Here is a 24,421-nt window from a genome sequence, read left to right as displayed (position 1 = left end):
ACTTCACATATCTTGACCATCCATTTAACAACTTCATCTCCTCCACACCTCAACATTTCTGCTCTGATTCCATCAATTCCTGCTGCCTTTCCATTTTTTAATCTTTTTATTGCCTGATTTACTTCTTCATATGTTATACTTCCTTCTTCATATACTCCTCCTCTACCTTGACTCAAAACTGCTGCTGTTACAGCTGCTGGACGTCCATCCTCAAAATTCATTAGTTTTTGAAATATTCTCTCCATCTCTTTCACAGCTTCCCCGTCTTTCAACATCTTTCCGTTCTCATCCATAACTTCATTTATTTTACTTGAGGAGATATTTTCTGCATTTCTTTTGTTTTTTACTTCTTTCCAATATGATTTCCTGTTCCCTTTATATTTTTCACTTAGTCTTTTTCCAAAGTCTTCATCAACTCTCTTCTTACTTTCTTTTATCGCTTGTTTTAAATTAATTTTGCGTTCTCTATACAGTACCCTCTCGAGTTTCGCGCTTGCTTCATTCTGAAGGTATGGCGGTTGCCCATAGCCCCAATGGTTGGACACTGCATTTTAATTAAGGCAGCACGCATGACACTGACGGTAGGTAGACGTGACCCGTACATGTCAAAGCAACGTGAAACTTGTGGCGGTAATGTGCAAAAGTCGTGATGGTAAGAATTTAGGACTAAGCGCTAAACTCGAGGATCGCGAAACTAGAGAGGGTACTGTATTTCTTTTTCCTTTACCTTTTTACTTGCTCAGCCACATTTCTTTCTTGATTTTTTTTTAAAAGTTCCCTTTTCTATTTTACTATCCTCCTTATCTCTTCTGTCCACCAAGAATTTCCTTTTCTTTTTCCATCTTTCACCACTTTCATCCCTAACACTTTTTTTGTTGTACAGTACCCACAAAAAGTATGCGGAAAAGTTAAAAAAATAAAAAAATCCTTTTTTTCCCTTTACTTCAATACTTTGTATGGCCACCACGGGCTTTCAGAATAGCTTAAATACGTTTTGGCATAGAATCCGACAATCTTTTACAATAATCCACATCAATGTCACACACCCAGATGTCTCTGAGTGCCTCAACCAGGTGGGAGGGCATTGAAGTGTCCCTTTCCTGGAGTTTCAGCTTCATGTTTGCCCAGAGCTCCTCAATAGGATTAAGGTCTGGTGAGTTGCCAGGCCATTCCAGGACATCCACCTTCTTATCCTCAAGCCATTTCATGACTTTCTTGGCCTTATCGCAGGGTGCATTGTCTTGCAATCACCAATTTTGTAAAATTTTGTAAAAATCCAGCATGTGACTTTGAAGGACTTCAATGTAGCGGTCTCCATTCATTGTGACATTCTTGGGAAGGAAATAAATTCCTCCCCGCCCCATTCCACCACTAAGCAAACCCCAAATCATGACTGAAGGTGGGTGTTTGACAGTCATATGCAGGTATCAGGGGTCGAGGGGGCTCATACCGGAGGGACGCCTCAGCTTGCCACACCTCTCTGCACCACACTGAAATGTGGACTCGTCACTCCACATGGCCCTTCTCCAGTCTTCAATGTTGAAATCCTTGTATTTCTTTGCAAACTTGAGACGAGCAACACACATTGTGCGAGTCAATAGGGGTTTGGAGGTTGGAGAGCGGAGATGCAGCTTCAGGTCCCTCTGACAGCGGTGTTGGATGGTGCGTTCAGCCACATCATCAAGGATAGAAGGGTAGGCTTGTTTGAGTTGTCTTGGGATTTTTCAATACAGCTGTCTTAATCAACTTGTCTGTAGTAGGTGAGGTCTTCCTGGCATGCCCTGGAACTGATTGATGTGGTGGAACTTCACTTCGGGGAAAATTCTTGGCTCGTAAAATGAGGCTATAAACAGCGTTTTTTCCTTTCCCTGTTCTCCTACAATTTTTTTTCGCTAACACATTTTCTTCGTGACAGGCAAGAATACGTGCCTTTTCTAGATCAGTGAGGTTCTTGGGACCCATCTTAGGTGTGTGCGTAGGTGTTGGTATGGGAAAAAGCAGGGGAGAAGAAAAGGCAGAAATTTCTTTTCCTGGCAAGCTTTAATCACCATCTGTTCGTGCTGGAGCCACAAGCGGCACTGTCAGAAAACAGGACTGGGAGGGCTGCTAGACATTGACTGCAGTTGCCAAGTAATACTATAATGAGATCTAAGCCTGCTACCTGCTTGGGCGAGCTCTTATCATGGAAGGTCACTCATATGCCACAACCCGTGCATTTTCCGCATACTTTTTGCGGGTTCCGTAGTTACCATTATTTCTTTAAATGTTCCAAAACCTTTTTCAATATTTATACTATCTTTTACACTGTAACTTTTCTATCTTCAGTATTTCCCTTCTTACTTCACCTTTCTTTTCCAACACCCACTTTTCTTTCAGCTTTAACTTTGCCAGCACTGCAAGATGGTCAGATCCATTGAACATTCCTCTTACTACCTTTGCGTCAAACATTTCTTTTCTAAGCCACATAATCAATCAATCCTTTTTGTACATTATCTTCTCCCCTCCTCCATGTGTATCAGTGGATATTCTTGTGCTGAAAGGCGGTGTTCGCTAGGAACATTCCCCTCTCAGCACAGACATCCACCAAGCACTCTCCATTTACATTCTTCCCAGGTAAGACATATCTTTGTATATATTATTACAAATAAATGAAAGGATAAATGCCATAATATCACTTCACTATGTTTGAATGTTACGCATTCAAAACTTTACCTGGCTGTATCTCAAAATGTAAGTTATGTACCTTTGCATTTCAATTTCTCCACCATTTTTCAACCAATGTCAATGAAACCAACACCAAAACCATGCCTAGACTTGTAAAAATCAAACTATAGTGAGTTTTTTCTCGTATATGAAGTGACTGAATTATGGCGTATTTATGTCTGAATTTTTAGAGAGAATTTATGACCATGAAAGTTTGAAAATTTATATTCTGCAAACTAATGATTATTGATACAATATCTCGCTATACTTTCATTGGCCTAGACATGGTTCTTGTACTATAGTAATTGTTCCCATGTAGAGCAATTATTATAGAAGAAATAGCCTATTCAAAACAATTTCAAATTTTCCAAAAACTGTCATTGGTAAAAAATGGAAAGGTGATAGATTTTTGGGGGCTAAATCTTATGCGTAGGGTGTCCCTTATATCTGGTATATAAATCCCGACAATAACCTATTGAATAAAGAAAAAAAGGGTAAAAAACGTCCGGCCCCATTAAGCAGATAAAATTCAGTATTTTAAAACCACAAAACCAGCCCATGAAATTGTTTGTCAAGGGTCGTTCTGAAATATGTGTAAAATAAGCATCGTAGCTTCCCTTCCCCCTTCCTCCTGCCTCCACCAGGGGTGGGCAGCAGCTGTCAGTCATGGCAGGCTAGAGAAATTTTAGGGTTGCCACCCATTCCTTAAAATATGGATTCGTTCTGTATTGGAGAATGGGATGTTGCGTTCCTTATTTTTTTTTAGCTCAAGGTGGCAACTTTAACTGAGACTCTATTCCCTTTGTTTTCCGCTTTGAGCACTCTTGTCTTGCGGCGAACAAAGGGAACCCACGCTCACGTCTTCAACTTGTACAAAGAGACACGCCAGTCCTCGTCGAAAGACCGACTTGGTCAGCTAGGCTGAGGTCAGCCAAATTCCACCACACTGCACTTTCTGATGTTAAATTCCATTTCCCATCTACTACTCCACTCGTATATCCTATCCTGGTCCTGTTCCAGTGCTTGACAATCTTCTTCACTTCCAACTTTCATAAGTAACTTGGCATCATTAGCAAACACTCCCATAATTGTTTACTTCCTCTGTCATGTCATTAATATAAATTGAAAACATGACTGGAGTCAGCATCAACCCTTTTGGAACTCCACTGATCACTCTCCTCCATGAGGACCTTGCATCTTTGATCACTGTCCTCATTTCCCTGTTCTCCAATAAGTCCTTCACCCACCTCAAAAGTCCTCCTCTCAGTCCTCTGATGTTCTCCATCTTCCACAGTAGTCTCTTATGTGGCACCTTACTGAATGCTTTCTGTAGATCCAAATAAACTCCGTCTGCCCAACCATCCCTTTCCTGTAGTATGTCTATCACTCACAAATAAAAATGCATCAAATTCATTGTACAATATCTTCCTCCTTGAAAGCCAAACTGCTTGTCCATCAATCTGTTGTTCTCCTCCAGGTAATTTTCATCCACTTAGATTTAATTAGTTTTTTGAAAATCTTAGCTACCACGCTCATCAGCAAAACTGACCTATAGTTCCCTGGGCCTTATCGTCATCCTCCTTTATAAATTCCGGTCCGGTCTGCTGGGACCTTACCCGCTGCTAGTGAGCTGACCGACACATTGGATCTTGTCACCTAGTTGCTTACTGCACTCCCTCAGGACCCAACCTGACACACCATCTGGTCCCAATGCTTTTCTTACATAAAGACCTTCCATTATTTCTCTAACTTCTTGTACTGAATCTTGTACGTATATCTTCCAGGTAGTCTATATTTCCTTTTCTTCCTTTATGTCCATTAATGGCACTCTCCCTTGTAAACACTTCGTGAAAACAGCCATTCATAACTTTCACCATCCACCTTTAGTTTACTTTTTTTTATCCATTTTTCAGCTTGAAGTTGACATATCTATGAAATACTTTAGGATGGTCTTAATAATATTCTATTACATTTCTTTTGTAGTTCCTCTCTTCCTTTCTTTGTATTCATTTCTTGCTTCTTTGTACTTTGCCCATAGGTCCTGATTTTTCCTTCTTCACCTGTTACAAGCTACATCTCTTTCTCCCTTCACTATTTCACATCTTCTATTAAACCAAACTTTATTTCTAATCTCTCTTCCACATTTTTGGTAAGTGTCACCTTACATCCTCACTGTAAATCTCAAGTAAAGACAGCCACTTCTCTTCCACTCCTCCAGCTCCGTTGAAGTTACTCCAGTCCATTTCTTTCGTCATTGACAAGTTTATGGAATCAGTTACCCAATGACATTGTCCTTTCTACAGACATTTCTACATTTAAGTCTCACGTGAATGTCTTTTTGAAACTAATTTTATTTTTCCTATTTTTGATTTACACACACAGAAACATTGATAGGTTAGAACAAATCAACACCAAGGCAGCCAGGTTCATTACAAACAATTACACTCGAACACCTGGAATCACAACACGGATCAAACAACAAATAAACATGGAACCTCTTCACATACGCAAACAAGTGCACAGACTTACACTTATGTACAAGATCACAAACACTCACATTGACATTGACTCACATACATACTTATACAACGCAAACAGTCAACGTACTCATAACACACATACCCATAAATACCAAACACATCACACTAACACTGACGCATACATGCACTCATACTTTCCATGCACCATACATGACTGGAACAGCCTCCCTCAACAGATTTTAGAGTGTGGTACAATAGACTCATTCAGAAAACAAATACACACTCACTTGTCACAACAACACACCAACACTAACAATGACACTTAAATCACTTCAATCCCTTGCACACTCGGCTCCCCCGTCCCCCCAACAGCCAACACAATTATGCGTGTTATGCACCTGTACGGGTGCCCTGCGCATTATCGTCCAGATCAAGATCATCACATTGCTGTGTAGGATAAGGATTAAGCATGAACTCCCTTAAAAAAAAAAAAAAAAAAAAAAAAAAAAATCAGGACTGAGCTCTAGAGGACTTTAAACAAAATATAGTTCTTCCCTCAGCTCTTCTCTGTCTTGCCTGTGGGTTTAAATGCCAATGTAGGCCAGTAACAGGACCTTTATCTGCAAGAACACCATGAGTGACTAGAGGGCGGTGCAAGACAAGCAGAAATTATAGTGGCGTGCTTCAGCATAACACTGGAAGTGGGGCGCAGGTAGGGATAAGTTTTGTTCCCAATGAGATGAAATGTGGCAACATAGGGGAGCTGAGGGGGTGAACCCAACTGTTAGGAGGTTCATGGATATTCACCTGTCTTTTAGTGACTCTAAGGGGCTTAAGAGAAGGGGGGGAGAGGCCCTCCCATAGGTAAAAGGTTAGATCGAATTATGTTTGGTTAAGGAGGGTTTTTTTGAGGAATATATTTAAAATCGGACGAGTACATGTTTTTCCCTCAGCGTGGCCGGGAAACCCTAAATTACCATGTGGTGAGGTTTGTTTTCGTAAAATTAAAACCCCTCCCCCTTGGGGGGGCTTTAGAGTAATAGTCGGACATGCGCGTCATAAGACGCTCTTGTCAACATATGCGGTATCATTCGTATATACGTAAAAATTGCATTAGAATATTTTATTTCTTTGTAAATTTTGTCATCTGTCATCCTCTCTTCTTCGCGCGGAGAGGCAGGGGAGGAAGAGAGGTGCCACCGCGCCAGTGCCAAGCGAGAGACAGACGGGAAAAGTATGTCGTACTTTTCTCTCCTCTCCAGCCAAAAAAACGTCCCGACAAATGATGTACAAGCGCAAGGCAACCAGAAAAAGTCACCAACATCAAGAGGGCTTATGGAGCGGCCAAACCTCAGAAAACAAGCAAGAGAGTAGTGTAGAAGCAAGGCACACCCGCGGCACTCGCGCTACCTGGCCACAATGGACACCCTTACCTGCGAGTGAGTAATACTTTCTTAGAAAGGGGGACCAGATGCCTTATCATTCTGAGGTAAGTCAACAAGGTATATACAGTCATATGTGAGAATTTCATATCAATCAGATAAATACAAATGGCAAGACAGGGAGAAATGTAAAAAAAAATCTTTAGGAGCCGATATCTCGAAAAGTATCTTTTTAACCTTCAAATAATTTCACAAAATCGGTAAAACGTCTGAATGACTTTTGTTAGGTATCATTTTAAACTACAACTAAAGGGCAATTTTTTGTTGGAAATGGATTTTCAAAAATGTCAAAAGAAAACGGGACACAGAGTGGAGAAAATAATAAGTGACAAAAAATTGTAATTTTTTTTTCTTCGAAGACAAAAAAAATGAAAAATTCACTTCCAACAAAATGTAGATAGGTAAACAAAGTTTCTATGGTATTTTTTTCAAAGCGATTAACTGAAAAATAAAGCCTGTGAAACAAAAAAATGAAAAACACGCTTTGTTTGAGTCTCTCCTAAACTTCACCCGATTTTGATGAAATTCGCAGAATATCATTTCTTTACATCAACAAACAACATACTACAATTTCAAAGCTATTGGACGTACCATGTGCGCAGGAGGAGACCCATAGGCGCTCCCCTTAAATCAGGTTAGGTTTGATTTAGTTTGGTAAGACTGAATATTAAACAATTTATGATCAAAACGTATGATATGCTTCTGGCAGCGACGCTTCACACTGCGCTGTTGTTGCCACTGTTGAGGTGGCTGTTTAAGTCCAGCAGTATTGATGTTATTGTTATTTTTGTGAACAAACTTAGGTAGGTAAAGATTTGTTTTAATGATGTTACTAATTTCGAAATGTTGACTGCTTATTTTTGGACAAAATATAATGCTGTTTATCATGGAGATACTATTTTTTCTCCGGAAATGACTAAAAGATTGACTTTTCAGTGCCTTTTGAGGGCCCGCTGCCACAGCTGCAAAATAGCTCGAAGAGAGGTTCAGCTTGAGGGACCCATGGGAAATCGGGGTTTTTGGGTGGGGGAGCATATTTAAACTACTCCAACCGAACTTTATGACATGACAGCTAACAGGGGGGCTTTGTCCCCCTCGACCCCCCTTCTAACCAGGTGGGGCTGCACCCCTTCTTTGGATCCCCCCCCCCCCCCACATATGCGACTAATTTCTGCGAGGAGGTATTTCTCGCAACACCGGCTGCACCGCCGCCGCAGCCGCCGCCAGAGGAGGCTACGCTTTTGTGAATATTATCCCTATTTTCAACAATAAAGAGAATAGTCCTTGAATTGAATTTTGAAAGCGTTTCCATGATTGTTGAACATTTGTATAAAAGATATGTGAGGAGCTAGGGATGTTTCATAAGTTAGGTAATGAAATACTGGCACGTTGCTAAAACGAATCTTAACCTAAACTCATTTTTTACTAATAGTTTTTGAAGTTTTACATTAATCTGATGTCTGTTTTCCTCAAGTATTACTAATATTTATGGAAGGGGGGGGGTGTGCAGGGAAGGGTTACTGAAAAACTAGTGATTTCCTGAGGAAGTACGCAGTCAGATACATTCCTAACAAAAAATTATCAGAAAAAAGCAAAACTAATAAGCTGACTTATTCATCTGCACAGCAAATCAGGCCTCAAAACATTGGTGAACTATATTTTGGAGCATTTTATAAAATTGAGTGTTGAGCCTCGGGAAGGGGGGCACGTCAGCAGCACCGGGCGTGTACTCACTCATCGATGGGACGCTTGCAGGGCTGCCGCGCCTCCTCCACGGCCCTGTAGAAGTGCCGCTTGATCCTGCTGAAGTAACTGGACAGAGTGCTGAACATCGGGCCCACACGCTGGCAGGGGCTGGCACAAAACCTTTCCTCCTCCCTCCCTGCACGTTCAGGCGGCGGGGCGGGCCATGGGACAGGCTGCTGGGGCTGTTAGTTAAAGCCTGGCCAGCAAAGGGAGGGAATACGTTCGCAGCTCGATTATTCTGCCTTCTTCTTCAGTTGGTGTATTTTTTATTCAGTGTTTAAGCTACCTAGGCAGGCCAGACACTTCTTCTTTTGGAGTGTCCAGAACCCCGTCAATGGTAGTTGCTATCGGGTGATTTTTAAGTCCGTCGTTCTGTCACCAGAGTGGGTGTTAGATCGTTTGCGTTCACTTGAGGGCTTGGAAGGCAAGGCGGACACGGAGCTTCAGCGGCCGGATGTTGTTGTTGAGGAGCCTTTGCAACGGGGGTTCTTGATCTTGATCTTGATGTCACAGGTGGCTCGGGATTTCTCCCCAGCCAGGCCTTTGTATCGGCAGCTCCTGTGAAAAGAAAACAAAAAACATGCGGAAAGTCTATGTTCTCGGGGCAAGATATCATTCCCTACATCTTGCACGCCACATGCCCTCCAAGAACTCTTTCACTGCCTCAATCACTCGTCCACTCGTCTCTCCACTGAGCCCCAGCAGCAGCACCATCCACCCCCTTTGCCGTCCTCCCGTTCACTCCACGTCCCATCTCACTCAGAAACACATACATCATCTTCGTTCTCTCCCTGTCATACTTCTTGCATTCCAGCAAGTCTAGAGTAGAGTCCTCTGATAGAGTACCGACATGGGCGGCCCTGTTATAATGCCGCTGGGCGCCATTTTTGGCCAGTTGAGCACCGTGCCAACTTTGAACTGAGGTGATTGATTGATTGATAATTTATTGTTGCAGGTAAACAACAAGGGAGAAGGGAGGAACATGCCATCCCAACCTCAGGCAGGACAGTGTGTGATTTTAAAAACAATTTTTTCCCATTTTGGAAGCGGATTCAGCTACTTTTTTTTTTTTTAATGTAGTAATGCCTTTCTGCCTATAGCCTTCGGCTGTAGCAAAGGGCCGGAGAGGGGACAGAAAGTACTACATTACACTATTGGCATAACCAGTGAGGCAGTGACATCTTAAGTAATGGACGGCTTACTCTTGATTTTGCGGCGCCCTTGTCATTAATTAAGCCAGGAGCAGTAAGTAGCGGGCTTGTTTTTTTTTTTTTTTTTTTACGCCCTTGAACTGTCTCCTCTGCTGTAAAAAAAAAAAAAAGGCCGCGAATTTTGGAAAATCAAACGCTTTGGTGAGAATCGCCATAACTCCCTTATTTCTGGGTCTACAGAAAAGTTTTTGGTATCAATTGACGGCAAAATGAAAGGGCTATTTTTTTTTTATTTAGCGACCGGGCTCGAAAATCGAATCGAAAGGGTAAAAAATCGAATAAATTCGCAAAAAACGACTGAAAAAAATTTATTTTTGTTCCCAACCTTGAAACTCGCTCATTAAAAAAAAAAAAAACTTATTTAACAAATGATATAGCCCTGCCAATGAGCTTTCCAATATGGTGCACAACATTTCCCTACTCCAAGTAGTTTCGTCGCTAGAGCTCGAAACGTAAACCCTGTCTAGAGCGATCTTGACGAACTCCAGACACTGCCGTTTTGTCTAGTGTGGCCTTGCTATTGCCTTTAGAAGGCTGTAATTTGGCATGTAGCCCCTCTTGGCAATGTAGTTTGACCAACTCGAAGGATATTTTGATAGCTCGATTCCGTCGAGCCGTCACAAAATAGCCTGTTTTTCGGCCTTTTTGCCGCAATTTGGACACGTCCTAGTTTTTCTGCTTATAACTTTTTTATTTATTTAATGCTTCCCAATTTTTTTCTGATTATTAATCTGTATTAAAAGAGCTTTCATATGCCACCAAGCACGCCTTCCTAGCTTCAGTAGTTTTTGCTCGAGCTCGACCAGAATTCGCGACGAACATTCGCCGAATCTGACTCATTTCACGCGCAGCGACGAAAAACCTTCCTGACGCCACAAAAATTAATATATCTGCATAAAAGATCATAGATGAACACTTCAATATGTTGACTATCTTGTATTAAAACCATTTTCAGATATCTATATAAAAAATCACTATTTTTATATAATAATTTCACTATATAAATCAACCTATATTTAAGCGCCTTATTATTCATGTATAATAATAATAATAATAGTAATGATAATAATAACAAGTTTATTAATGTATGGCAGCTGTTAGGCTGAAAATATACAAATTAAAAATACAATAAACTAATACTAAATAGGCTACACTAGAGGGAGAGAGGGTGGGAGGGGCGATCAGCGAGGAGAACAGGACGCAGTAACGTCGATTATTAAGGAGGTACAAGTTTTAGAGCGTTGGCAGGTGCAAAGAATGGATCCCTGCATGTATATACTAGAGATGTATCGGATGTCGAATTTCAGACATCCGCGGATGCGGATGTATATGCGGATGTCATTTTGCGGATGCAAATGTGAATGCCGATATCAGTCTCTACTGAAATGCGGATGCAAATGCGGATGCGGATATCAAAATATGACATCCTCGCGGATGCGGATGCGGATGCGGGTGCGGATACTCTTGTATCTTGGGTCAATATATGTTTCAATCCAAGAAAATCTTTTCTCAACATCAGCTTGCATTGCTTCTTTCATGAAGTTTACTGCCTGTGTTGCTTGTCTGTCTTCATTTAACTCAATCACTGATCCTGAGCCTGGTTCATCTTCAGAGCTTGTATCTGAAGTATGAGTTTTTTCAACAGGGTTAGAAACTACTGATGTGGTATGCTGAAGAGTGTGTTTTAAGGACTTTACAAGTGGAATCACTTCAGCTGCTGTTGATGTGGAGTCACTAAGTTTTTTTGTGATATCTTCATAAGGTTGTAAGGCTTGTACACATTTATGCATAATCAACCACTCAGTATTGCTGGGCTGTTTGATTTTGGAGTTGGTAGCAGCATACACACACACAGATTCCTTTATTTCTAGTGTTCTTCTTAGCATGTGTAAGGTGCTATTCCATCTTGTGGGTGTATCATGAATAACAGAGAGTTTAGGTACTTGCAGCCTGTCCTGAATCTTTTTAAGTTCATCCTGTGCCATAGTTGAGTGATGAAAGTGCGTAGCAATACTACGAGTTTTTTTTATCATGTTTTCTATATCACAATGTGATGATAACCCAGTTTTAGCAATCAGCTGTATTTTATGCACAGTACAATCCAAATTATTTACACCTGAGAGAAACAGAGCTTTTTTCATTTTTGCTCCAGCATCACGCAGAACACAGTGCACATTTGTACGAGATATGTCCCACTTCATCAGCATATCATCCAACATTTTGGAAATATACTCTCCTGTATGTCGTTCTTCCAGTGGTTCAGCACCTAGCACAAAGTTTGTTCTTTCAAATTCCTTATTTATGGTATGTGCAGTTAAACTCAGCAATGAGACACCTGCTGAGGTATCTGACCACACATCAGTTGTGAAGGAAAGTTTGTTGTCTTGCTTCACTTCATCAATTATTTCTTTTATTTTCTTGAAAACAGACTCATACATATCACTACATATCGTTGATGAATAGAAATTTCGCTGCTTTAGACTGTATAGTGGAGCAGCTTCAGTCATCAGTCTCATGAATCCTATGTCCTCAACATGACTGAAAGGCAAATCATCCATGACTAACATTTCTGCAATGCATTTATCCAGTTTCTTTGCCTTAGGGTTAGAAGCATCCCATAATTTTGCACTCTGAAAATACTCAGCAACATTCCTTTGCTTAGCATCTGTCTTTGCTTTTTGCAAAGGTGTTTTTTCTATATTTATTTTTTCTTCCAACTTCTTTGTCTCTTTTGCCATTAACTCTTCAAACTGTTCTTTATGCAGTGATTTCAAGAGGTTTTTCAAAGATGTAGTTCCGCGTCCCTTTCGTGAATAATCTTTCTTGCACAACAGACACTGTGCTAGGTCACTTGACTTGCTCATAAAATATTTCCACACTTCACTGCTATGTGACGCCATTTTTCAGCTGCTGTAGCAGTCAGCACAGAACAATAAGGCTTTGTAAACTTGATTATAATATCCTTTTAAACCATCACTGGCAAACTGTATTATCAGCGAGGACCAAAGCAAGGAAGGAGCAGTACTTCTTCCTTCGAAGGCAAACTCTTACCAAACTGATGACCTAGCTGCCAGTGTACTGTGTAGGACTTATGCTCAGAATGCCAGTTTACAACTTATGGATCAGTATTATAAATTTTCGAGATGCTTAGCAAATGTGAAAAGAAGATTACTTTATTCTAATGCTTCATTGCATTAAATTCTAGTAAGAAATACATCGAAAAGCCCTCTATAACAGTAACAATGATAATAATAATAAAACAATAGCTAATATTACCCTTCCTCTGTGAAAATCTTTTCATCGGCAACTCACTGTATCAGGGGGAACAGGCGACAACAGGAAAACTCATGCGATAAGAAGAGCTCAGCGCTGCCGGTTCATATTTTTTTTTAATATTATTATTTGTATAATTATGGAAACATTCGCATTAAAAGTATTTAAGGAAGAAGCACTGATTTCTACCGTGTGAAGTGGGAATAAGGTCTAAGACTGCAATGTACGACATTACTCAGCCACACGACACACACATTACAATCTCTCTCTCTCTCTCTCTCTCTCTCTCTCTCTCTCTCTCTCTCTCTCTCTCTCTCTCCAGCAGTAAGGCATCGGGGTGAAGGTGACAAGCAAGGGTGATAAGCCTCCTCTCTATCTCCCTCTTCACCCTCCTCACACACACACACACACACACAGTGACTCACTCATCTGTCGTTACTAAGTATCTAACATTCCACCATTCACAGTTTGCAGTTTATTTACTAAGTATTTTTACTTCATAGTCACTAAGTAAAATTCGCCCCCTCCTCCTGACCTTCCCCTAAATTCTAGACACATTACGTTGTGTAAGTTTGAAAGGAAATGAATCCGTGATATTATTTGCTTTAGTTTTACTAGATAATTAATTCATTAGACACACATCAATAAATTTACTCCACATTTCTAAGCTCTGTCTGAACTCTAAGTCTGTAAGCACCAGGCAGTACTCTACTACTCTGCTAGTCTGTAACTGCGTGTCTATATATTACTCTATAATCTATAGGTTGTGCAATACACAAAACACATCCGCATCCACACATCCTCTGTAGAGTGCGGATGCGGATGCGGATGCGGATGTATATTTCACCACAAATGCGGATGCGGAGGCGGAGGCGGATGTTCAGTTTATCACAACTACGGATGCGGATGCGGATGCGGATGTGAAAAAATATGCGGATGTTCCGCGGATGCGGATGCGGATGCGGATATCCGATACATCTCTAGTATATACCAATATAATATAGTCTCCTTGATGTATACCATTGGGCTCCTTAGTCTTCTCTCTCTCTCTCTCTCTCTCTCTCTCTCTCTCTCTCTCTCTCTCTCTCTCTCGACTGAAATGGCAAGCACCATCCATCTCCTTTATTGTACTATATCTTTCTTTCTTTGATTTCTTATATTATTCACTCTTCCTATTTTTCGTCCTTCCTCAAAAAAACAAAAAAAACAACAACCCTCCCTCTATCTATCTATCTCTTGGTTGAACTGGAGAAGAAGAAGAAGAAGAAGAAGAAGAAGATGATGATGATGATGATCTTTCTTTGTATTGTACCTTTCTTTGATTTCTTATATTATTCGTCCTCTCTCTCTCTCTCTCTCTCTCTCTCTCTCTCTCTCTCTCTCTCTCTCTCTCTCTCTCTCTCTGCCGGAACGAAACTTTAATAATTTACCGGTATATTTTTCTGCTGCTGTGTAATAATATGTCTTCGGGCTCTCTAGACACCGTGAGTGTGGGCGAGTCTCGTCTGTTCGGTTCCCTTCCGTCTCGGCACGCTTTTATGTAGTATTGGACTATTGACTACATTATGTCATATGTATGTCTCGGTGTTCTCTTTCCCTCCTCTTCTTCCTTCTCCTCACCACGCTCACGGTGTCTGGAGACCCCGAAGACATATTACACAGCAAAGAGAGAGAGAGAGAGAGAGAGAGAGAGAGAGAGAGAGAGAGAGAGAGAGAGAGAGAGAGAGAGAGAGAGAGAATGAATAATATGAGAAATCAAAGAAAGCAAATAAAGATCATCATCATCATCATCATCTTCTTCTTCTTCCAAGTGGCTCTTCAAAAGCCAAAAAACGCCAAGGTGAGAACACCATGGAGCAGCTCCACCGTGAGGGAGCACTCAACCCGGGCAACCCCCGAATCACACTAAATATAAACGCTCGTAGCCTACGTAACAAGTTTGAAGACATAGAAGCAGTCGCAGTTACAAATCATTATAACATCATCGGAGTCACAGAATCTTGGATCGACACTTCAACTAGAGATTTCATTGCGGAATATAGATTGCCGGGTTATACGATTTTTAGTCATGAAAGAGAGAACAGACAGGGTGGAGGCGTTATCTTTTATATCCACAACTCTCTCCATCCAGTATCCATGAAAACAGATATTACAACCAAAGTGGACACGGTCTTCATTGAAATTAAAAATGAGTCTCTTAAAATAGTAGTTGTGTAGTGCGACGACTATGCCTGACGAACGAGCCTCCCATAACCCACCTCGCCAGCGGGGTACCTCTTTGGCCGACTCGGTAAGGAGTGGCTCTCCCGTCACGCTGGTCGCTGATCTTGATTAATTTCTCGTGTGTTTCGATACACGCAGAAGGACGTGTGGGACCGAGAGAGTAATAGAAAAAAGAGAATAAAAAATCTCGTCATTAAACTGGTGGCATACAGTGGGCAATGGGCATCCTATCCTGCGGTTCTTTTCAGTTTCCCCGAAGGTGTAACAGGTAGGATGGCCCATGCTCTCCGAGGATAATAGAAAATGGGAGAGTTGGAGGTATATCTCTACGGGGACATTGTGGAACAGTGAACCGACAGTGGTCACCGTCTAAGGTCTCAACACACAGAAATTAATCTACATAGAGGGGAAAGTCGTGTAGTGCGGCGACTATGCCTGATGAACGAGCCTCCCATAACCCACTTAGCCAGTGGGGTACCTCTTTACCCGACTCGGTAAGGAGTGGCTCTCCCGTCACGCTGGTCGCGGGATCAGTACTTGGTCCCATGCTCTTCTTAATTTATGTCAACGATATCGATGATGGGCTAATTTGCAAAATATCAAAATTTGCTGATGACACAAAAATTGCTAGTAAAGTAACTGCGATACTCGACGAGGAAGCTTTACAAACAGATCTAGATCGACTTGCACGTTGGGCCAATCAATGGCAAATGAAATTCAACGTTGACAAATGTAAAGTGTTGCACATCGTAAACAATAACTATCGCGTTCGGTATGTAATGAATGGCCAACAACTTTCTGCAGTAAGTAAAGAAAAGGATCTTGGAATCACTATATCAAACGATTTAAAGCCCAGTCAGCATTATTCAGAGGTAGTTAAAACGGTAAACAATTTGGTTGGCTTCATCGGACGAGTTTTTAATAATAAATCGAAAAAAGTAATATCAAAACTGTATAATTTGCTGGTTCGACCCCATCTAAAGTACTGTGTACAGTATTGGTCTCCCTATTACAGTAAAGACGTAGAAAAGTCAGAACGGGTTCAACGGAGAGTAACAAAAATGATTCCTAGATTGAGAAATTCATCTTATGAACAAAGGCTTAAAGCAGTGCTGTCCAAACTTTTTCGCCTATTGTACCCTTTATTACCTTCTCCTACTGTTACGCACCCCCCATGGCTGATTAGACTCAATTATATTATACTATATTTATATTATATTATATTTTGGTACACGTACATTACGCGTCCTTCATATATATAGGTACCCGACCCTCCCTCTCTCTTTTCCTTCATAGAACATGGGAAGTCTCTGCTGTGTGTGTGTGTGTGTGTGTGTGTGTGTGTTCATCGTCTTTTCACGTACCCCTTTGATCTATGCTGCGCGGACCCCGGTTTGAACAACGCTGGCTTAAAGAAGTAAATTTATTCAGCCTTTCAAAACGAAGAATGCGAGGCGATCTAATAGAAGTGTTTAAAATATTTAAAGGATTCAGTGGTATTAATGCGGAAGATTACTTTACAATTGTTCGATCAAATAGAACAAAAAGAAATAACAATTTCAAAATATGTGGTAAAAGATTCTCGTCGCACGAAGCCAAACACTTCTTCAATCGAGTTGTTAATGTTTGGAACTCTCTACCCTGTGATGTCGTTGATAGTACAACAGTTACGGCCTTCAAGAATAGATTAGACAAGTATTTTGACTCTAACCAGCAACTAAGATATCACTCATTGTCGTAATAACATTAAGTTCTTTCGAACACTGGTGTCCTTGTCCGTTTTTATCGCCCGGTTAGTGGTAGCAGTAATGGTAGTTCTTTCCTCTTTCCTACATAATTTCCATGCAGTTTTTCCATGCTGCATGGTTCTTTTTCCTTTCTTGTCAGCTTTGGCTTGAGGGATGGAGGGTGGGGAGGAGCCTTCGCCTTTGCTGTCCTTCATCTTCCACCTTTGATTAGATAGTTAGTGTAGCTTGTCACAAACAGCCTCTTAAGGACCAGCAGGTCTGCTGTTGTTTGTTCTTCCTTTGTGTTACTTTGTGTTCCTCTTCTCGCTCCTGCTCCTTCTCCTCCTCTTCCTCCTTCTCCTCTTCTTCTTTCTCTTCCCTTCGGTTTATCTATGTATTATCATCATCATATTATCATTTCTTCTTCTTCTTCTTCTTTTTCTTCTTCTTCTTCTTCTTCTTCTTCTTTTCTTCTTCTCATTTTCATCGTCATCACCAGCAAAAACGTAGTTGAGTTCAAATTAAAGCAGTAAAGGGAGATCATGGGATGCTGAGGACATCGGGTCAGCAGGAAGGGGACGGAACATTTGAGAAGTCCAAAAATCCGAGACTGCCACGCAAGGGACACGATTAAGGCCGCGGTCACACAGTCACCATCATGACTCCCCGGGGGTCCTGGTTCCTCCCACCGTCGAGGTCTGAGGTCCGGGGCTATTCATAAAACATTCCGGGCTCTAGCTCCGATAGCCCAAGCCTAACTACGCCATTGGTGCTGAACCAACTGCTCTAGATCATTGAGGAGAGCAAATTAAGTTGTAGGCTTGTTCACCAGGCTGGTCAGTGAAAGAGGATGAAAGCCAAAGCTGGTGGTGAACATTGAAATCTCCTAAGATGGAGATTTCAGTGAAGGGAGAGTGGGTCAAGATGTGCTCCACTTTAGAGTTCAAATTTAGTAGTCAAAGAATTCTGCATGTTAGTAGAGTTAGGTGAGATATAAACAGCACAGATGTATTTAGTAATAGCACGACAAGGAAGTCTTAGCCAGATGGTGGAGAATTCAGAAGAGTCAAGGTCGTGGGCACAAGAGCAAATGATGTCGTTGCGCACGTAGACGCAACATCCAGCTTTGGATTGAAATTTAGGATAGAGATAGTAGGAGTGAACAAAGTAAAGATTGCTGTCAGTAGCCGCCGAGACCTGTGTTTCGGTGAGGAAGAGGTGAAGTTTAGAGGAGGAGAGATGGTGATATATATATATATATATATATATATATATATATATATATATATATATATATATATATATATACATATATATATATATATATATATATATATATATATATATATATATATATATATATATATATATATATATATATATATATATATATATATATATATATATATATATATATATATATATATATATATATATATATATATATATATATATATATATATATATATATATATATATATATTCCACCCATGATAAAATAGTCTGTGTTTTGAAAATCACAAGCCTACTTCGGCTGCATAATTACTGAACTCTCAACCGGTAAGTCAATCTTAACTTTAAACTTATTTGAGTTTCGGTTTGAATCACCTCTGTCCAGGCTGTTCCAATGATCAATGGCTCTAATGGGAAAGCCATATATCCTGATATCGTTCATTAAATGGAGAGGCGGTGGCTGAATGGATAGCGTGACGGCCCCGCGTTCAGGAGGACGCGTGTTCAATCCCCGACCGGTGCCATTAAGCTGGGATTTTTCAGCCGCCGCCGAGTGGCTCAAAACTACCCACATGCTGTCCAGAAGAACATCTATCAACGCGGACTCTAGATTCTAGGATTAAAGATGAGCTCCGGGAGGACAACATGAGCTAATGCAAGATGGCGCCACTATAAACACTCACCTGCGCCAGAACGGGCTGGGCCGACCATCAGGACCCACCGTCAGGAATTCAGGATCCACCGGGAAGAAGCCTACCGGCGCAATAGGCCACGACGTAAAAAAAAAAAATATCTATCTATCTATCTCTCTCTCTCTTAGTTTGGTTCTAACCCTGAGTACAAGTAATTGTTTATTACTAGTCATGCATGTTAGAGTAATCTATCTCTATAGTGTTCCATACACTTGCTTATAAGTCTTCCCAATGGGATATAAGTGGGCTGGTATTTGCATGCGTACTAAAATTTTAGTCTGATGCAACCCCTGTCAGGCCTGTCACTTCCACTAAGACACCGATTGAAGTAAGAAGTTCAGAGAGAGAGAGAGAGAGAGAGAGTTAAGGTTGCACCATATCACTCACTGAGATGCGTCATGAAGTGATACACCTTAAATGCGTCGTGTTCAGGGACAAGACCGGCTGACGAAACAGGAAATCTCTCTCTCTCTCTCTCTCTCTCTCTCTCTCTGCACCTCCTTACTTCAATCGGTGTCTTAGTGGAAGTGACAGGCCTGGCAGGGGTTGCATCAGACTAAACTTTTGGTACGCATGCAAATAGCAGCCCACTTATATCGCATTGGGAAGACTTATAAGCAAGTGTATGGAGCACTATAGAGATAGACTACTCTAATATGCATTTACTTGTAATTGAAATATATATGAATCAACGGTGCTAATATCTTGTAGTCTAGTGGCATGGATCACAATGTTCCGTATATACAGTGTTCTAGGCTTGGACTGTCGTGGAGTACTTCATAGTCTACACTTTATATTGCATGCCATTGTAATAGATTAATCGACGAAACGGCCTATTTCAAACATGTCTCGTTAATCAGGTGCATATATGTACGTTATTAAATTATTATCATTATTATTATTATTATTATCATTATCATTATTATTATTTTATTATTTTATTATAATTACCATATATTCACACTAACCTCACCAATATACGTACACAACAGGGTGCGTTAAGCGACTTTAAACCCCTGACTAAATCAAGACCTTTATTTTTCTAGCACTTGTCTCCCACCATTGTATCTTTTCAGTTTCCTGGTGCTAGCCTTCCTCCACGTGTATTCCTAGTTGTATAATCACATTACGTACTGCCTGGGGGTTGGGATGGCATGTTACTCCCTTCTCCTTTGTTGTTTACTTGCAACAATAAACTATCAATCAATCAATAGTAGTTCATATTTTATCTCAAATGATACTGTACAAGCCTCAAATAATATATACTACATTCGCGATCTATATTAAAGAAAACAAGCACCCGTAGGTAAATGTATGGAGGCGATAACACGTTTCATGATTGGTAAGAAATACAACATGTTCACGCATTTAGGGTCGCCAGTCCAGGTCAAGACGGTATTTAGGGTCGCTACCACAAAAGTATCCACCACCACCTCCTCAGCCTTCACAACCACAACCTTCTCCTCGACTTCCACCACCTCCTGACTTCCAAAACCTCATCGACCTCCAGAATCTCCTAGACCTCAACCTCTTGCTTAACCCCCCAAACCTTTACGATCTCAAAACTTCAACTACCCCAAAACTTCCTTCTCGACCTCCAGAACCTTATCATCGACCTCCAGAACCTCATCTTAGATCTGAACAATTAACCTCCTCCTCAACAACTAATACTTCCTCTCCAACCCCAGCAACCTCCTCCTCAGCCTCCTTAACATACCTATACCTCGGCCATCGCCACCTCCGTCGCAGCCTCTGACAACCTACTCCTCGACCTCTACAACCTCCTCCATTTTAGCGAGATTCATAAAACGACTTCTGTGGCTTCATGTCTAAATCAAGAGTCCTTACGTTATGCGGCTCTAAACTTTACGAGTATGCAAGGGCGCATTAGTCTTTGAAATTATACATAAATTAGCCCACATTAAATGGCTTTACAGTACCAAGACAGTGTACCCCAGCCAGGCACTAATGTCCTGCTTAACCCTGAGATTAATAAATGTATTAGTAATTAATTAATCAGTAAAACTCAAATATAAACAATTAATTAAGGAATGAAATGATATAGAATGTTACACGTATCAATTTAAATGTCAGTCTGACACACACAGAGAGAGAGAGAGAGAGAGAGAGAGAGAGAGAGAGAGAGAGAGAGAGAGAGAGAGAGAGAGAGAGAGAGAGAGAGAGAGAGATTTCCCCCAGCGGCGGGCCGCTGCCCGCTCATCAACATAACTGTAAACTATTGCACTATGTAAGATGTAAAAAAATAAAGAAGAGAGAGAGAGAGAGAGAGAGAGAGAGAGAGAGAGATTAGGTTGCAACGTTATTTGTACCGAGAGAAAACAATCGATGTGTGAGTCATGGGTTGCACCACTAGTAGTTACTGCCGTCGTCCTCACAGCCACACACACACTGCCAGCGTGCCCTGCGTCCCGTGTTTCGGGACACGTGGAGCCTCGCCTCGCTCATATATGCCTGGCTCAACGCTGGACTCTACCATTCAATCCCGCTCCCCTCATACCACCCACACCGGTGCACCTCTCGGTCTGCTTTTTGCTTCCTTTTCTCATCAACAAGTGTCAAGGTTACTTATATTTCCACCTGTTTAGTTACTGGCCCAGCAAGATGGGACTACTACTGTCTCGCATACTGTCCTTGGTTCAGAGCAAAAAACCCTGCAGGATTTTAATGGGTAAGCCATACTCGACAGACACTCACTGTGAGGGTCTTGGGTCTCTCTCTCTCTCTCTCTCTCTCTCTCTCTCTCTCTCTCTCTCTCTCTCTCTCTCTCTCTCTTTCAAAAGTTGCACATTAAAGTAATTATGTCTCCTCAACATTTTGTTTCTTCCAGTCGGTCTTGACGGCGCCGGGAAGACTACGATTCTCTACAAACTGAAGCTTGGGGAAGTTGTATCCACTGTCCCGACCATTGGTGAGGCCATGTAATAACAGTTGTTTTATCGCACCATGTGGTAATATTGTGAAATGTGTGTTCTTAATTGTATTTTGCACTATCATATTATACTATTTTATATGTATAGCATTACTTTTACATAGTTTTCGGACTTTCCAGTTTTTATATACTGCAGTAGTTTAGTACATTAACAGGGAATATCAAACACTATCCAGCGGTGTCCCGTTTCTGTGAAAAGCGTCTGCTTTTGCTTTACTGTGCTTTAAAAAACTAGAACTAATGGATTACACACACACACACACACACACACACACACACACACACACACACACACACACACACACACACACACACACACAGAGAGAGAGAGAGAGAGAGAGAGAGAGAGAGAGAGAGAGAGAGAGAGAGAGATAAACATATAGATAATATAGATAGATACGCATAGATTATTTTAGATAGATATATAGACAAGCATTGTTTACTTTTGATAAATGCATACTGAATGTAATATACAGGGCCCTTGTCCGCCCTCGTATGGAGTATGCATCTCACGTGTCCACTCACTCCACTCACACAGTTCTCTTGGACAGAGTGGAGTCTAAGGCTCTTCGTCTCATCAGCTCTCCTCCTCTTACTGATTGTCTTCTACCTCTTAATTTCCGCCGCCATGTTGCCTCTCTTTCCATCTTCTATCGTTATTTTCAAGCTGACTGCTCTTCTGAACTTGTTAACTGCATGCCTCCCCCCCTCCCGCGGCCCCGCTGCAAGCGACTTTCTACTCATGCTCATCCCTATACTGTCCAAACCCCTTATGCAAGAGTTAACCAGCATCTTCATTCTTTCATCCCTCACGCTGGTAAACTCTGGAACAATCTTCCTTCATCTGTATTTCCTCCTGCCTACGACTTGAACTCCTTCAAGAGGAGGGTATCTGGACACCTCTCCTCCCGAAATTGACCTCTCTTTCGGCCACCTCTTTGGATTCTTTTTAGGAGCGGCGAGTAGCGGGCTTTTTTTTTGTTACTGTTTCCCTTTTTTGTGCCCTTGAGCTGTCTCCTTTGTTGTAAAAAAAAATAAAGAATAAGTCAGATCCTTACTAATAAGTTTACCACGTTGTAGGATTCAATGTGGAGACAGTGGAGTACAAGAACATCTCGTTTACCGTATGGGACGTGGGCGGCCAGGAAAAGCTGCGACCCCTGTGGCGGCACTACTTCACCAACACCTCCGCCATTGTGTACGTGGTTGACTCCAATGACCCCGCCAGGCTGTCCGAGGCGAAGGAAGAGCTCGACGTGATGGTGAGAGGCTGCAGGACCTAATGCAATTAAAATTCTCATCATTATTTCATTTATTTTTCATTAATATATTTATTTATATTTGTGGCACTGCAACAACTAGGGTTGAAAGATTACGTAGTGGGTTAATCAAATTTATAGAAAAAAAATCAGCCTTGCCTTTGAGGTAGAGTCTGTCTGACAGATGAAGCCACCCACTGTTGTTCGTTTGCTAAGTGGGCGTGATGGACGGTATGGATTCAGTTTAAGATCTCATCTATATACGATGATCCTTTTAAGATCACTGATCTGATAGCAGAGCCCGTGTTCTATTTACCAGAGAGGTCTGGATTCTCGTGATCTGAGTGATCCGGATCATGATTTGTCTTATCTAGCTCCGTAGGTGGGTTGTATTAGTAGTAACTGTTGTTGCATCGGTAGTAAAGTGACATGGCAGGTGGCGCACAGCTATAGCGTATGCTCCCAACTTTACCTAACCTTTTCCTCCTCCTCTCAGATGCGTGACGAGGAGATAGCCGGCTGTCCCCTGCTGGTGCTGGCCAACAAGCGGGACCTGCCTTGTGCCCCGCCCCTCGCCACCATCACAGACTCGCTTGGCCTCCACAGCCTTCAGAGGGACTGGCATATCCAGCCCACGTGTGCCCCTACCTCTGATGGCATTTATGAGGGTTTGGACTGGCTGGCTACAAAATTAAGATAAACCTGGGCTTGGAGTGTTAAGTTTTCATATTGATGTTCGGATTAGAGAATATTGAATATATTGAATACATTTCAAAACTAGTGTATATAAAAAATGCTTAAACTATAGCAGCAGCTTCAAGTCATTATTTAAAGGCAGAGGTTCTCAACTAGGGTCGCCACCCCTCTAAGGTCGATACTTCTGGGGGTCGCCACCCCTCTAAGGTCGATACTTCTGGGGGTCGCCACCCCTCTAAGGTCGATACTTCTGGGGGTCGCAAGATTTCTAGAATGTGAAAATACATCAGAGAACACAGTTTGAGTTTATTAAACCCCAATTTTTCTTTTATATATGTTTTAAAGCAACCCCCACGTAACCTCCGAACTCACGTTAACCTAACACTATATTGGAAATAAATGGATTTCCCTGCTGAGCATTACAAAAATGCATACATATGATAGTTTACTAACAAATATAAACTATAAAAGATAAAAACTTACTTGTTAAGTATCACAGTTGTGCAGTTTTTCATAAAAAAAATATACATGATGAACTTTGTTAATCAGTGTTGCTTTTAGTGATCCTAATAAAAATCTGTGGTACTCGGTGGTTTATATATTAATCCAGTGTGATAATAGTGTGCAGGACGAAAAGACAACTAAAAGGTGTGTGTGTGTGTGTGTGTGTGTGTGTGTGTGTGTGTGTGTGTGTGTGTATGTGTGTGTGTGTGTGTGAACGACTAATAAAAAGAGAGAGAGAAAGAGAGAGAGAGAGAGAGAGAGAGAGAGAGAGAGAGAGAGAGA

At 41.3% G+C, this 24,421-nt stretch overlaps 2 protein-coding genes across 10 annotated transcripts in view; one reads left to right on the top strand and one right to left on the bottom strand.

Annotated features, from left to right (window-relative positions):
* Positions 1 to 12,633, bottom strand: part of LOC126983175 (sentrin-specific protease 1-like) — a 58,458-nt gene extending 45,825 nt beyond the window's left edge. For 5 of the 6 annotated variants that reach the window (XM_050835675.1, XM_050835676.1, XM_050835678.1 and 2 more), the window contains exon 1: positions 8,360 to 11,069. Coding sequence is in view for 4 of the 6 variants with exons in the window: in XM_050835676.1 (XP_050691633.1) it covers positions 8,360 to 8,457 (98 nt within the window). In the remaining 2 variants the exon portion in view is untranslated. Of the gene's footprint in view, positions 1 to 8,359; positions 11,070 to 12,607 lie in introns of those variants that run through there. The other variant, XM_050835673.1, reaches the window with a different exon arrangement.
* Positions 12,634 to 21,111: 8,478 nt separating this feature from the next.
* On the top strand, positions 21,112 to 24,220 carry LOC126983174 (uncharacterized). 4 transcript variants are annotated; one of them, XR_007735574.1, is made up of 5 exons: positions 21,119 to 21,419; positions 21,579 to 21,659; positions 22,761 to 22,942; positions 23,436 to 23,809; positions 23,876 to 24,220. XR_007735574.1 is itself a non-coding variant. In XM_050835672.1 (4 exons), the coding sequence occupies exons 1-4, from the start codon at positions 21,199 to 21,201 to the stop codon at positions 23,637 to 23,639; spliced, it is 540 nt and encodes a 179-aa protein (XP_050691629.1). In that variant the 5' UTR covers positions 21,112 to 21,198; the 3' UTR covers positions 23,640 to 24,220. The 4 variants fall into 4 exon arrangements, 2 of the variants coding, with proteins under 2 accessions (XP_050691629.1, XP_050691627.1); XR_007735573.1 differs by having other exon boundaries at positions 23,436 to 23,842; XM_050835672.1 differs by having other exon boundaries at positions 21,112 to 21,271; positions 23,436 to 24,220.
* Positions 24,221 to 24,421: the final 201 nt, after the last annotated feature.

Source organism: Eriocheir sinensis, chromosome 53 (genome assembly GCF_024679095.1).
Source record: "Eriocheir sinensis breed Jianghai 21 chromosome 53, ASM2467909v1, whole genome shotgun sequence".
Lineage (NCBI taxonomy): Eukaryota > Metazoa > Arthropoda > Malacostraca > Decapoda > Varunidae > Eriocheir > Eriocheir sinensis.
This window is presented reverse-complemented; position numbering and strand designations above follow the sequence as displayed.

Bases quoted from the DNA above. Each gene is read 5' to 3' on its own strand.
- LOC126983174 (XM_050835672.1), top strand. From the start codon at position 21,199: ATGCCTGGCTCAACGCTGGACTCTACCATTCAATCCCGCTCCCCTCAT. The intron at 21,272-21,578 runs GTCTGCTTTTTG...TGTTTCTTCCAG, and splicing joins CCACACCGGTGCACCTCTCG to TCGGTCTTGACGGCGCCGGG. The intron at 21,660-22,760 runs GTGAGGCCATGT...ACCACGTTGTAG, and splicing joins ATCCACTGTCCCGACCATTG to GATTCAATGTGGAGACAGTG.